Source organism: Gossypium hirsutum, chromosome D10 (assembly GCF_007990345.1).
Source record: "Gossypium hirsutum isolate 1008001.06 chromosome D10, Gossypium_hirsutum_v2.1, whole genome shotgun sequence".
NCBI classification, from domain to species: Eukaryota; Viridiplantae; Streptophyta; class Magnoliopsida; order Malvales; family Malvaceae; genus Gossypium; species Gossypium hirsutum.
In genome coordinates, this window is record NC_053446.1 from 4,381,863 (window position 1) to 4,393,061 (window position 11,199).

The 11,199-nt window shown below is 34.5% G+C and overlaps 2 protein-coding genes and 1 long non-coding RNA gene across 4 annotated transcripts; 2 read left to right on the forward strand and 1 right to left on the reverse strand.

Annotated features, from left to right (window-relative positions):
- Positions 1-257: 257 nt before the first annotated feature.
- On the reverse strand, positions 258-5,782 carry LOC107916438 (probable RNA-binding protein 19). The gene is made up of 15 exons (XM_016845730.2): positions 5,649-5,782; positions 5,435-5,542; positions 5,240-5,354; positions 4,383-5,077; positions 4,133-4,264; positions 3,523-3,612; positions 3,300-3,423; positions 2,595-2,918; positions 2,304-2,368; positions 1,817-1,991; positions 1,615-1,719; positions 1,426-1,527; positions 1,170-1,340; positions 734-865; positions 258-654 (listed from the first exon to the last, which is right to left on the reverse strand). Coding segments are annotated over exons 1-15 (2,514 nt in total). The 5' UTR covers positions 5,651-5,782; the 3' UTR covers positions 258-480.
- Positions 5,783-6,444: 662 nt separating this feature from the next.
- Positions 6,445-7,122, forward strand: LOC121222330 (uncharacterized). Its single transcript, XR_005919568.1, has 3 exons — positions 6,445-6,598; positions 6,681-6,773; positions 6,990-7,122. It is a non-coding gene; the product is annotated as an uncharacterized lncRNA (long non-coding RNA).
- Positions 7,123-8,435: 1,313 nt separating this feature from the next.
- LOC107916436 (uncharacterized) lies at positions 8,436-10,775 on the forward strand. 2 transcript variants are annotated; one of them, XM_016845728.2, is made up of 5 exons: positions 8,436-8,941; positions 9,124-9,234; positions 9,324-9,474; positions 9,782-10,050; positions 10,178-10,775. In XM_016845728.2, exons 1-5 carry the CDS (start codon positions 8,565-8,567, stop codon positions 10,419-10,421), a joined length of 1,152 nt encoding a protein of 383 aa, XP_016701217.2. In that variant the 5' UTR covers positions 8,436-8,564; the 3' UTR covers positions 10,422-10,775. The 2 variants fall into 2 exon arrangements, with proteins under 2 accessions (XP_016701217.2, XP_016701218.2); XM_016845729.2 differs by having other exon boundaries at positions 8,440-8,941; positions 10,257-10,775.
- Positions 10,776-11,199: the final 424 nt, after the last annotated feature.

The following is an 11,199-nucleotide window of genomic DNA, read 5'->3' on the forward strand; positions in this document are numbered from 1 at the left end:
CACCTTAGTTGGATTCGGAAAGCAAGCAAATCAATGCCAAATAGCCAATGACCTTTTCCTTTTCTCATCTACTGAATAACCCATAATAACCCTTTATATATAAACGCTCATGTTAAGTATAAGATGACAGAATAAACACAAAATAATGCCAAGAGGGGAGCTTAGGATTTGGTTTTTCTTTGAAGACCTGGGAATCTGTAGTAGATTACTGTGTCAATTGTAAAGGATCAAAAACATTTCAGAGAAGACCAAAAATATTTGATCTAAACAAGTATCTATAAATTATATTTTACACTTTGCCATCCTCATACAAATTAAATAAGAAAAAGCAAAAGCGGCCTACAAAATTGATGCTAGCTTGTAGCTTCTAACAAGGAAAAAAAATGAAAGCAAGCATAACATACAAATAGGAGGTAGCAGAAATTGAAGAAAAGCCACTCCTGCTTACCCCACTGCATTCACTATGTTCCATTTCAAGTGCTAATCTGAGAATTTTTCTAACTTCTTTCTGCCATCGTCCAAGCTATCCATGTTCTTCCTCTTCTTTGATAATCTAGTTGGATTTTGAAACCCATTTTCTTCATTGGTGAATTGTGCAGCTGTTCGGGCCCGCAACTCTTCTAAAGTCTCACCTTCTTTTGCTCTTTCTAGCACCTGAAAATCATAGACAGCATTTACATCGCTGTTGTCGAAAAGGGACATGCAAAATTGTTAAATCTTGGAGACGACTTACCAGATGACGGCCGTAAAGATGAGTGCTTGAAAGTGCTTGAAGTGCATTTTGAGCCTCTTGCTTTGTAACAAACTCCACAAATGCGAACCCTCTATGGTTTCCAAATTTCATTGGTAGTCTTAAGCTCTTGATCTGGACAGCCAGAAAAAAAGAATTAGGGTCAACTAGAGAAACATAGAACATTTTGGTGTCTAGCAGAAAAAATATTAGTGCCAAGCTTGGATTAAAAATTCTTAAATTAGGTTCAAATTAATCAAGTTTCAATATTTTTTCCCTTTTAGGTTCTTTATCATGCAAGATTCCATCATTCACTACAATGATTCTCATGAGCAATATAGAATTGTATAACGATGACGACTAGAGTTAGTTATGTAATGGGGGAATATGTAGTCCTTAATCATTTATGAAGTTTATAAGTTTACAAAATAAAAAATACCTGGCCAAATGGGCTAAATAACTGTCTTAGATCCTTTTCCGTTGCTTCGAAAGCTACATTTCTTACAAGCAACTTTGTTGAACTTTTATCGTTCTCAACATTTTTCACTGCTTGTTCTTTCTTGGCATGACAAAGTTGTAAGATAAGTGCATGCCCATCCAAAATAGTTCCCTAAAAGAGAGAAAGGCATCAAAACGCTGCACCTCAAATTGTTGAAACTATATTTTTTAAGCTAGTTGATCTTAATTGTAATTACCTGCAAGTCTCTACAAATATTTGTTGCTGTCTCTACTGAATCAAACTCAATAAAACCATAACCCATCGAGACTTGCTTGCCATTCTTCAAGTGCTTTTTTACCTGCCAAAAAGAATGGCAAACCCATAAGTATCAGAAGGACAAGATCGATAGTGATTTAAAAAAGGTTCTGAATACCCAAATAATTACCCTGATGCTCTTTACTCTTCCTTCCTTCACAAGTTCAGTGAAATGATTCTTCAAGCTCTCTTCGGTGGTCTTGAAATTGATGTTCTTGACAAACAGAGATCGTGACTGAGATAGAAAAGCAATGATAAGTAATCAAAGAAAAAGCTTTATTGCACCAAAGAAAGAGAAGAGGAAAAAGGAAAACTCATATCATATGCCGAACCTCAATTCTATCAGGATCGATATCTGCATCTGATATTCCTTCTACATGTTGTTCCAGAATTGCCCTTTTAACATCATGTTCACCAACAGCTACATTATTCTTTTTGTCACCCTCAGAGGCTGAACTCTTATTCAGAACATTGTCAGGAGCCCACTCCAAGTATAAAGGAGCATCCCTGTATTAATGGAAGAAAACCAAATTCAGGTACCATGAATACTAATTCCAGCACACTTGAAAGATTCTAAAATATAGGATCCACCACAGTGCCTAACAAATATATATGAAGATATCCAGAATGAAACCGTTCAGGTTAACAACTGCCAAGTTTAAGCAAGTACAACTAAAATAAAAACAAATTAGCATTCATCTGGAGATAATTTGAAACTTTAACTAATATTCCTCCAATAAGAAAATATACTAGTAAGTTCATTATTCTGAATTGCTGTAAAGGTATTAAACTAATGTCTAAAAGAGGGGGAAAACTCACTTGAAACGTTTGTATGCTAAACCCTTAAATGCTGCACGAGCTTCAGCTGGTTCTAGGAAAACAACCTGAAATGCCATACACCAAAATCATCAATAAAGGATAAAACAGTCATGCACCATATAACAGTCACATAACCTGAAATCAAATTTGCCAGTTCTTCACATTTACATGTTTCCACATCATTAATTTTAAAAGGAGAATAAAAAAAAGTACTCCCCTACCCCCCCTCCAAATGCATAGCCCTAAACCAAAAATCTATTTAGAAGTTATAATTACAACATAAATGCATACCAGGGCCAATGTTTTTGTTGGAGGGAGAATAATCTTGTCTAAACTCCCAAATTTTCCAAACATCTTAGCTAGTTCACCCTCTGATGAACCGTATGGCAAGTTCTTGACTAACAGAACATGGTTACTCCTTTTTTTCCCATCCATTTTACCAGCAGCTATTTCCTCCAAAGAAGAGATGTTTACTCCAGAATTTGTAAGGGCCTTTTTGGTCTCTGAAATCACTTGAGTTTCCCCCAAAGCAATACGCACAGCTAGATCATCTGCTTCTCGATCAAGTAACTCACTCTTACTCACACCATATTTCCTAGCAATGTTTTCAACAACCTATTAATATGCAAGAAAATGAAAAGAGAGGTCAATGATACAATAGCAACATAATCAACATATAAGAGCACTTCAGTACAGCATAGCCAAAGATGTAAGACTACTATTATCAGAGCCAAAAACATGACAGGTCAGAGAGACTGTTAGTTCAATAAAATAATTTCATATCCATGGGTTGTCAGGATGGTTAAGTTAATAACAAAAGGGCATGTGAAATGCAGTTCAAGATCAGTAAATGTCCTTTGCAAATGACAAAGGATTTCATGGTCAATGGCAAAAACTAGAACATACTTTAAATTCAGATAATATACAGAAACTGCCTAGGATTAATTTCGTTAAAAAAGAGAAAACAAATGCTGTGATATATTCAATCAAACATACTGTATCAGGGCGCATGAAAAGACTATTCCATGCTTTTGTGTCCCCACCAGCTTCAGATGCCTTCCTTTCTTCCTCCCTCTTTTGCTTGAAGCTTTTTGAACCTTGGTTAGTTGAAACATTGATCCTAAGAGATAGGCACATTGGATTAATGACCATAATATCTGGGAAGCAATTATCATTGAAACCTGAAGGGTAAAGAGTGATTGTAAGTGCATCTGCTTACTCTTGTTTGTCTGCAGGTTTTTTTAGTTTTGCGGGCATAACATGCAATAATCTACCCTGAAAAATCGATTTGTCCACTTCTTCTAAAGCCCTGCAAAATTTAATCAGGCAATAAGATCCATAAGCTCATATAGGATATCATAAAACAATTCAAAGCACAGATATATCCCTAAAATATGTAAGGAACACAGAAGGCTGAATGATCAGCTCCGCTTTACTATTAGTGAAATCAGAGAACAAGAGGTTAAGAATTAAAGCTCCCAAAGGGAACAGCCTGCATTTAATCTTTTGCAGATGAAGAAAAAGAAAAGAATCTTATAATATATGAATAACATATTAGTAGAAAAATAGGATTTTTAAAAGTTCTACTAGGTATGTATGGTAAGCCATAGAATTGCTGTGCCCCAAAAAACAAGCATTACCCTTATGCAAACCTCGAATTCAAGAGGGCAACCAGAAATTTATAGCACCAAGCAAATGCACTAGAAAATTTATTCCTTCTATGTTCAATTATGAGCTCTCGGCATGTATGTATTAACAAACCTTCAAATTAAGCTTTGACAAATTTTGAAGTATCAAAACCACCACTAAAATAAATTAACAAATAATACCTGACTGCACATTCTGGAACCTTGTAAAGAACATATGCAATTCCCTTGGAACGCTTAGTGTCTTTATCAATAACAAGATGGACTTCTGAGATATCACCAAATTTGCCAAATAGTTCCGTCAACTCATCTTCACTGTCGATGAAAATGGGAATAAAAAAAAGATAGAACAAAATTGAATATATTGCCATGAAATGCCCTTAATAACAATTAAAATAATAATAAAACCAGCAAGTTGAGTACAGAAATATACTTTGCTGTATATGGCAGGTTACGAACAAAAAGTCGACCACTCTCAAGGACTTCATCTCTGTCATCTTTCACGCCTAAAGATGGGTTGCCTGGATCAAGGGTTTCACCATCAAGATCTTTGGATGAATCCTCTTGAGTCTCATCCTGGATAACATTCTCAGAGAGTGACTTCTGTTTTCCCTTTTGGCCATCACCATCATCATCATTTTCCTCATCGTCATCACTTTCTGAATTTGACCAATCTTTCTTCACCCTACTCTTGAAATAATCCATATCCGAAATTACCTCATCACAAGCAACATTGTCTGATGCTTTGGTTTCATCTTCATCCGATGCAATGCTGGTTTCATCAGAGTCGGGCTCCACCAGAGCCGATGTCTGTCTGCCTTCCTTCTCAGCTACACCTTTTCTCTCAGTAGCTTTGCTACTCTGATTTACCGGGGTGTCAAGTACAATGTCATTTGCCCACATTTTAGACTTAACCCTCGGCTGCATAAGCTGAAGGAACTCTTGAAGCTGTGGGTCATCATCATTCTCACCATTTTCAATATCTTTTTTCCCAACTTTAAAATCAGTTAAGGCAGAACCTTTAATCCCAACTGTGTTTTCCGTAGCTTCAGTCAGATTATCCTGTTTCTTTGCAGAATACCGACTCCACGGACGAGGCGTGTTCGGGTCCCCAACTTTACGAGCAATCTGAAAGAGAGCAACATAAGCTTTGTTTCTTCTAATACATTTCAAAATCAATTCAGCTCCCAATAAGTATACCATCTTTCTTTCTTTAGCTACATACGAAAACATTAATTACGGCAAGCCCTTTGAAGTTCCAAAAGACAAAAAAAAAAAGCAGGGGCAAACCTCGCATATGATTCTAGAAGTGTCAAGATAAGACTTGTTAAAGTACTTGATAGCTGCCTCTGCTTCTTGTTCCGTACGGTACCCAATAAATGCAAATTGTCTACTCTTTCCATCTCTGATTAAAAATATAAATTCATTAAGAAACAATTAACTAAAAATTTTAAAACAAAACAAAAGAAAGAAGTTAATAGTTACTTGGTGCGCATAAGCTTGGCATCTGTAACTTCTCCTTTCTGAGAAAAGAAGTCTCTTAAACGATCTTCCGCGATATGTTTTGGAAGATTTTTCACACATATTCTAGACCTTCACAAACCAAAAATTTACAAAAGAAAAAAAAAACAAAATCGTCAAATTGTGAATACACTATAGTGATTCAGCAGATAACTGGAAAAGAAAACAAAATTCTTACATAATTTCTCTCGAATTGAGCTAAGTCAGGGCGCCGCTTGTCGAGGGAATTTCTTTTTTCTGTCCTAGTTTCTAAAGGCCGAAGTTCAGGTAGAGTAAGGGTTCGCTCAGTCGTTGAAAGTTGCCTTTGAGTAGAAAGGGAGAAGGGCTTCTTAATTTGAAGTTTTGAACCGGGTCTATTACGGGTCAAAACAAAGCCCACGAATTTGGCCTGTTTTTTAGAATGGTTTGGACCATTTCTTGGTTCATTAGTATGGGCCATTCAATTCTAGAGCTTGCATATCTCGATCCAAATATCACCTTTAAGGCTTTAACCAAATTTATTGTAGTATTTAATTTATTTATATATTTAAATAATTGAATTTTGGTGTAATTATTTATAATTAAAAATTTGTAATATGTTTGGTAACCACTTAATTAGTAAGGCCCACTAAAATGTAATTGCAGCTAGGGGTCCACTTAATTTGTAACTGTTCATGAATCGTTCATATAATGTTTGTTTATGTTCGTTTATTAAGCTAAATAAATAAGTATGAACAAAAATTTTATGTTCCTTTAATAAATGAATAAATACGAACAGAGGTGTATTCGGTTCGTTTATGTTTACGAACAAGCTCGTTTATTGTTCTATCATGTTTGGTTGGCATGAATAGCCATTCCATTCCTTGCCTATTCCGCGCACTACAGTAATTACACCCCTATTCCACAGTTTGGTTCACCGTTTACCGATTCCTTGCCTATTCCATTCCTTGCTTATTCCCTCAGCAGCTGTAATAGGTATTCAGGGGTGGGCGGCTTTAATAGCCATCCCATTCCTTGCTATTCCCTCACCGTTTACTGATTTCACATTTTGAGACCAAAATAGCCTACTTTCTTCTCCCTAAAATTTTGCTCCAGATTTCATATCCCCAAATCAAGTATCGATTTGCCTTCATCTCCATCTCCCCAAAGGTAGGTTTTCACAATTTCTTGCAGTTCTAGGGTAAGAATAGTCATTTTGTTTATGGCTTTACTAGTCTTCCGCTTCTTGCAGCGACTGACAAACAATAGCGAGAAGGGAGGTAATCTTTTTTTGCCCTCATCAAGCTTCATCCTCTCCGGCGTTTCCCTTCCATTGAATGCAGAGGTAATCTTTTTACTTCTTTTATTCATTGATTTTTCCTTCTTACGTTTGGGAACTTAAAACCGATTTCTGCCTCAGCTTCATCTTCTCCTACGTTTCTTTTCTTCATTTTATCAGGAACGAAAAATATTTTTTTCACTCTTTGCTTAAAACCGATTTCTTGGGTTAGGGCAGGGAAGATAATTTTTTCTTTTCTTTCTACTCCTAACTCTACAGCAGCCTGACAGGTCATTACCATCACTCTTTAGCAACTCGCACTCTTTCCTTGTTTATTTTACAGGTTAGTTTTGCTTTTCCTCAAATCTGCAATATTTGTTATATTATTCACCAAAATATATTTGAATATTTTGTTCTCCTAATTTTCATTCTTTTCTTATGATTTCCATTGGGCTTTTCTTTGACTGTTTCTATTGCATGTTCGATTGAACAGATGAAAAGTTTTTCAAAGTGATTCTATTACTTGTTTATTCAATTACATGTTTGACTGATTCTATTGTTTTTCGAATGACTTGTGATTTCAACTAGTTGAGTTCTGTTTATTTGCATTTCTTGAAATTTCCTAATGTTAACATGGAGTTCATGTTTTGGTTTCTATATTAAGTTGATGTTTTTCTGTATTAAGTTGATGTTTTCCGTTTGTGTTTATGGATTATATATAATTTTTATAGTATTATATATTATGATTTTAGTAAATTCATATAAGAATGATTATATTAAGAATTTTATTAAATTATATCTTTTTATTAAATTATATTTAATAATAATTATGTTAAAATATGATTAAATTATTTATTATTTATATTAATAATCTTATTAAAATTTAATAACAATAACAATAATCATCAACCTCAAAAAATTTCTGCCAAGGGTATTCTAGTCATTTTAGTTTTTTTTCCTTATACTATTACAGCATCATTTTATTCAACCAAACACAAGAATACTATTATAGTTATATTCCATTCCATTCAACCAAATAATTGAATTATTATTACAGCTCATTCCATTACAGCTCTATTCCATTACAGCGAACCAAATGTGCCGTTAGTGTAATAAAATCATATTGGTTTGTATTTTTCATTTATAATATAATTATTAATATTTATGTTTGACTATTTTATTTTTAAACAATATATGTGTGAATTTATTTATTATTTATTAATATTTTTCGTGAACATGTTCAATTATATGTTTATGAACATGTTTGTTTAATGTTCGTGAACATGTTTGATTAAGTTAAATGAACATGTTCGTGAATATTAAATAAATGAACATGAACAAAAATTTGAAATTTTTAACGAATATAAATTAAACACGAACAAGCTTAAAAATAAACAAGCGAACATGAACAAATGTTTATTCGTTCAAGTTTAGTTCATTTACAACTTTAATTGCAGCACCCAATTAAACTATACAATTTTAAACTATACAATTTTTAATGAAGAGTGAGAATTTGAATAATTACTAAAAAAAATTATGTTATAATCCAATTAATTTATCAATTTACAAGTATACTCCTACATAATTTAAATTTTAAAAGTAATTTTTGTAAAATAATAATTTAATTTTATAATATATATTTTATTTAAAAATATCATTATATATTATTTTATTGATCTTGTTAATTTTCTATACATTTTTACTTACGAAAAATTAATATATTATACATAGCCCGCGGAGATTAAAAAAAGAAAAAGAAAAGGGATGCCGGGCTCATTACACAGAAATATACAACGAAGATGAGTTAATTCGGGGATTTCCTTGTTCCAACAACGGAAAGTTGTGAAGGCAAAGTCAATGTCTTCTTCGTACATGTCGTGGAGATCGTCTGCCTCGAACAGGAGACCAACTCAACCCACTAACACTTCCAAGAATCGTGGAACTATCTATCCGGACCTAAACCAGGATCCGACTCCAAAACCCGTCATTCACTTTCTCGCCTTTGCCCTCATAGTCTTTCTCGGACTCCTCCAATTCTTACCGGCTTCCCATTTCCGTCACCCCTCCGACCCTCACAGAAACTGGGTCCCTTTTAACTCCCACTCCTCTCCCTCTCCCACCGTGAAACTCACCGTTGATGAAGATGACGGGTTGATACACATTGTTTCATGGATGCAGTGTTTGGACCTTAAAGTGCTGGCAGTCCTTGCCAACTCAACTCTTTCAAGTTCAAGGTATCGGTTTAATTTCTCGAACTTGCTCTGTTTGCAGGGACCTTTTCTGGGTGCAAGTCTTATCGGCCATTAATGATGCTAAGAGCAAATTTGAAGAGTTGACTTCAAGATTTCAATGCTAAATAATTTGTCGCCTTTTCTGCTTTTCTTACTCATTTTTCTGTGTTTTTCTAAATATTCAGATATCCAGATTTGCTTCACTTTCATTTCTTTACACCTCAAGGGGACAAAGACAAAGTTTCCTTTTATAAGTTGAAAGTTTTATTTCCACATCCAAACCTTGAACTTCATGGGTAATATATTGTTTTTTCTTCTTATTATTATTACGTACTTACAAGGTTCATGTCTTGATTCTTGTTGATGTTGTTGTCAAAATATGTAGGCAAGAGAAAGTGAAAGAAATAATTAAGAGGACTTCTTCTGAAGCAGAATATGACAGTCTCAATCTTGAGGAAATAGCACCTTTCATTATACCAAGTGTTCATCAGTCTCTAACAAAATTCATATATGTTTCTCCCAATCTAATTTTAATGGTTGGTTTCTTCTTTACTATGTAATTTATAGTTGCTAACAGATTAAATTCCTAATATATGTTCAAGACATTGGAAGTTGGAACACTTTAAAACATGATTGCATGCATTCTCTGATGCAAATAGAAGAACTGGATTCTATGTTGCCTCCATATATTTAGTTGTTCGGTGCTTGCCTTACCCCTGATGGGAAGTTACAGGCTTAGAGGATTTGGTAGTCAACTAATGAATGTATTTGAACATTAGGCTATTTTCTTATTTTGGATGGCATTTCTTGTTGTAAAATTTCTAGACTTGGCTTTCATTGCAGGGAAGAATAGAAGAGCTAACCGGAATTGACTTAAGCGCTCATGCCGCTGCAGCTGCTGAGGACTGCTCTAATAGGCTAAACAGCTATGTCAGCTCGGATGTTTTGGATGCTATTCAAAGATCGGCCTCAAAACCATGGATATCCGTGACACCATATGTGAAGGATGCATGTATGCCTGACTTAAGTTTGCTTTTGATTAATGGAAAGAAACTAGAGGAGTTTTTGGAGGCTGTCTTATGGTGGAGTAAAGTTCTGAATTGGAGTGACAGGTTTCTTGTTTTTTCCCTTCCGCCATAATATTCTTCATAAAGATGATAATATTACTTCTTTATATTCATCTCATAACCAGAGAATGATTACTTCTACATTCGTCTGCATGTATACATATATATGCAGGAGTGATAAAAGGAACCCTGCAATAGGATTAGCACTCTATAACCGATATCTAAAGCTTTCAAATTCCTGGTTGGTGAAGGAACCAGCATCAGTAGACACCATTGAAACGAGCATGATCACTCATTATGATGGCCCCAAGATTGTTTGCTCTGAATTTGGAAATGACACCATTCCAGGCTCGTCTCATGGAAACTTATGGATAAAGTACCTTCCTTCAATGTCAAATCAGATTTTGGGGATCTAGAATAACATACTATTTGTGGGTTTACACTATCAAATTCCCAATATTTGCAGCAAAAGACAAGATATGTTTACAAAGTGCCGCCTGCCAAGTGCCAACAACCATGATTAGCTATAAATTTCTTAGCCGGCCCTTATCTAGTTGTGCATTGCTCGATTTTAATGTCCTTTGTTTATAGCTATCAACGCAAGGAAGTCAGAATAAATCTGTGAATTAATCTTATACATTTTTATATTGGGATCATTGGTCTGACCACAAGCCAACTTTCTGCCTTGTATATAACCTTGTTGTTTCCCCATGGAGGTTTTAGTTGCATTGGTACTTGATATCAGTTTAATATGAACCATTATATTCAAAGTCAAAGGCTCTATTCACCTGGCAAGTTTATTAATTGTTCATTTGTTTTTCAGTTAGGCAAGCCTATGCAATTGGCCTTTGTTTTTTAATCATTTTTGCCGGGGCTCCTAGGCCAAAGTTCCTTGATGAAAGGATAATAATGAAAATAAATACCCATGAATTAACGCATTTCAAGTTCTCAAACTAACGTGTAAATTTCATTACCCACAGATTATCACGCCATTAATTGTGTTTATACATCACTTAACTAATAACGAATAATTTAAGAGCTTTGGAGGGCTGCTCAGGGTAATTATAATCCATGTTCTTGAAGATATATAACAATACATGAATGATTCTACGGAATTATTTTAGTCTTTGAAGATTTATAAAAAAAGGGTTGGTTGACATTGTAGAAACAGAATAAAAAAACACATGAAATAGT

Coding starts and splice junctions, on each gene's coding strand:
- LOC107916436 (XM_016845728.2), top strand. CDS start 8,565: ATGTCTTCTTCGTACATGTCGTGGAGATCGTCTGCCTCGAACAGGAGA. Junction 8,942..9,123: donor TCAACTCTTTCAAGTTCAAG/GTATCGGTTTAA, acceptor CTAAATATTCAG/ATATCCAGATTTGCTTCACT. Junction 9,475..9,781: donor CTCCCAATCTAATTTTAATG/GTTGGTTTCTTC, acceptor CTTTCATTGCAG/GGAAGAATAGAAGAGCTAAC.
- LOC107916438 (XM_016845730.2), bottom strand. Junction 1,528..1,614: donor GAAGAGTAAAGAGCATCAGG/GTAATTATTTGG, acceptor TCTTTTTGGCAG/GTAAAAAAGCACTTGAAGAA. Junction 1,341..1,425: donor ATATTTGTAGAGACTTGCAG/GTAATTACAATT, acceptor TCTCTCTTTTAG/GGAACTATTTTGGATGGGCA.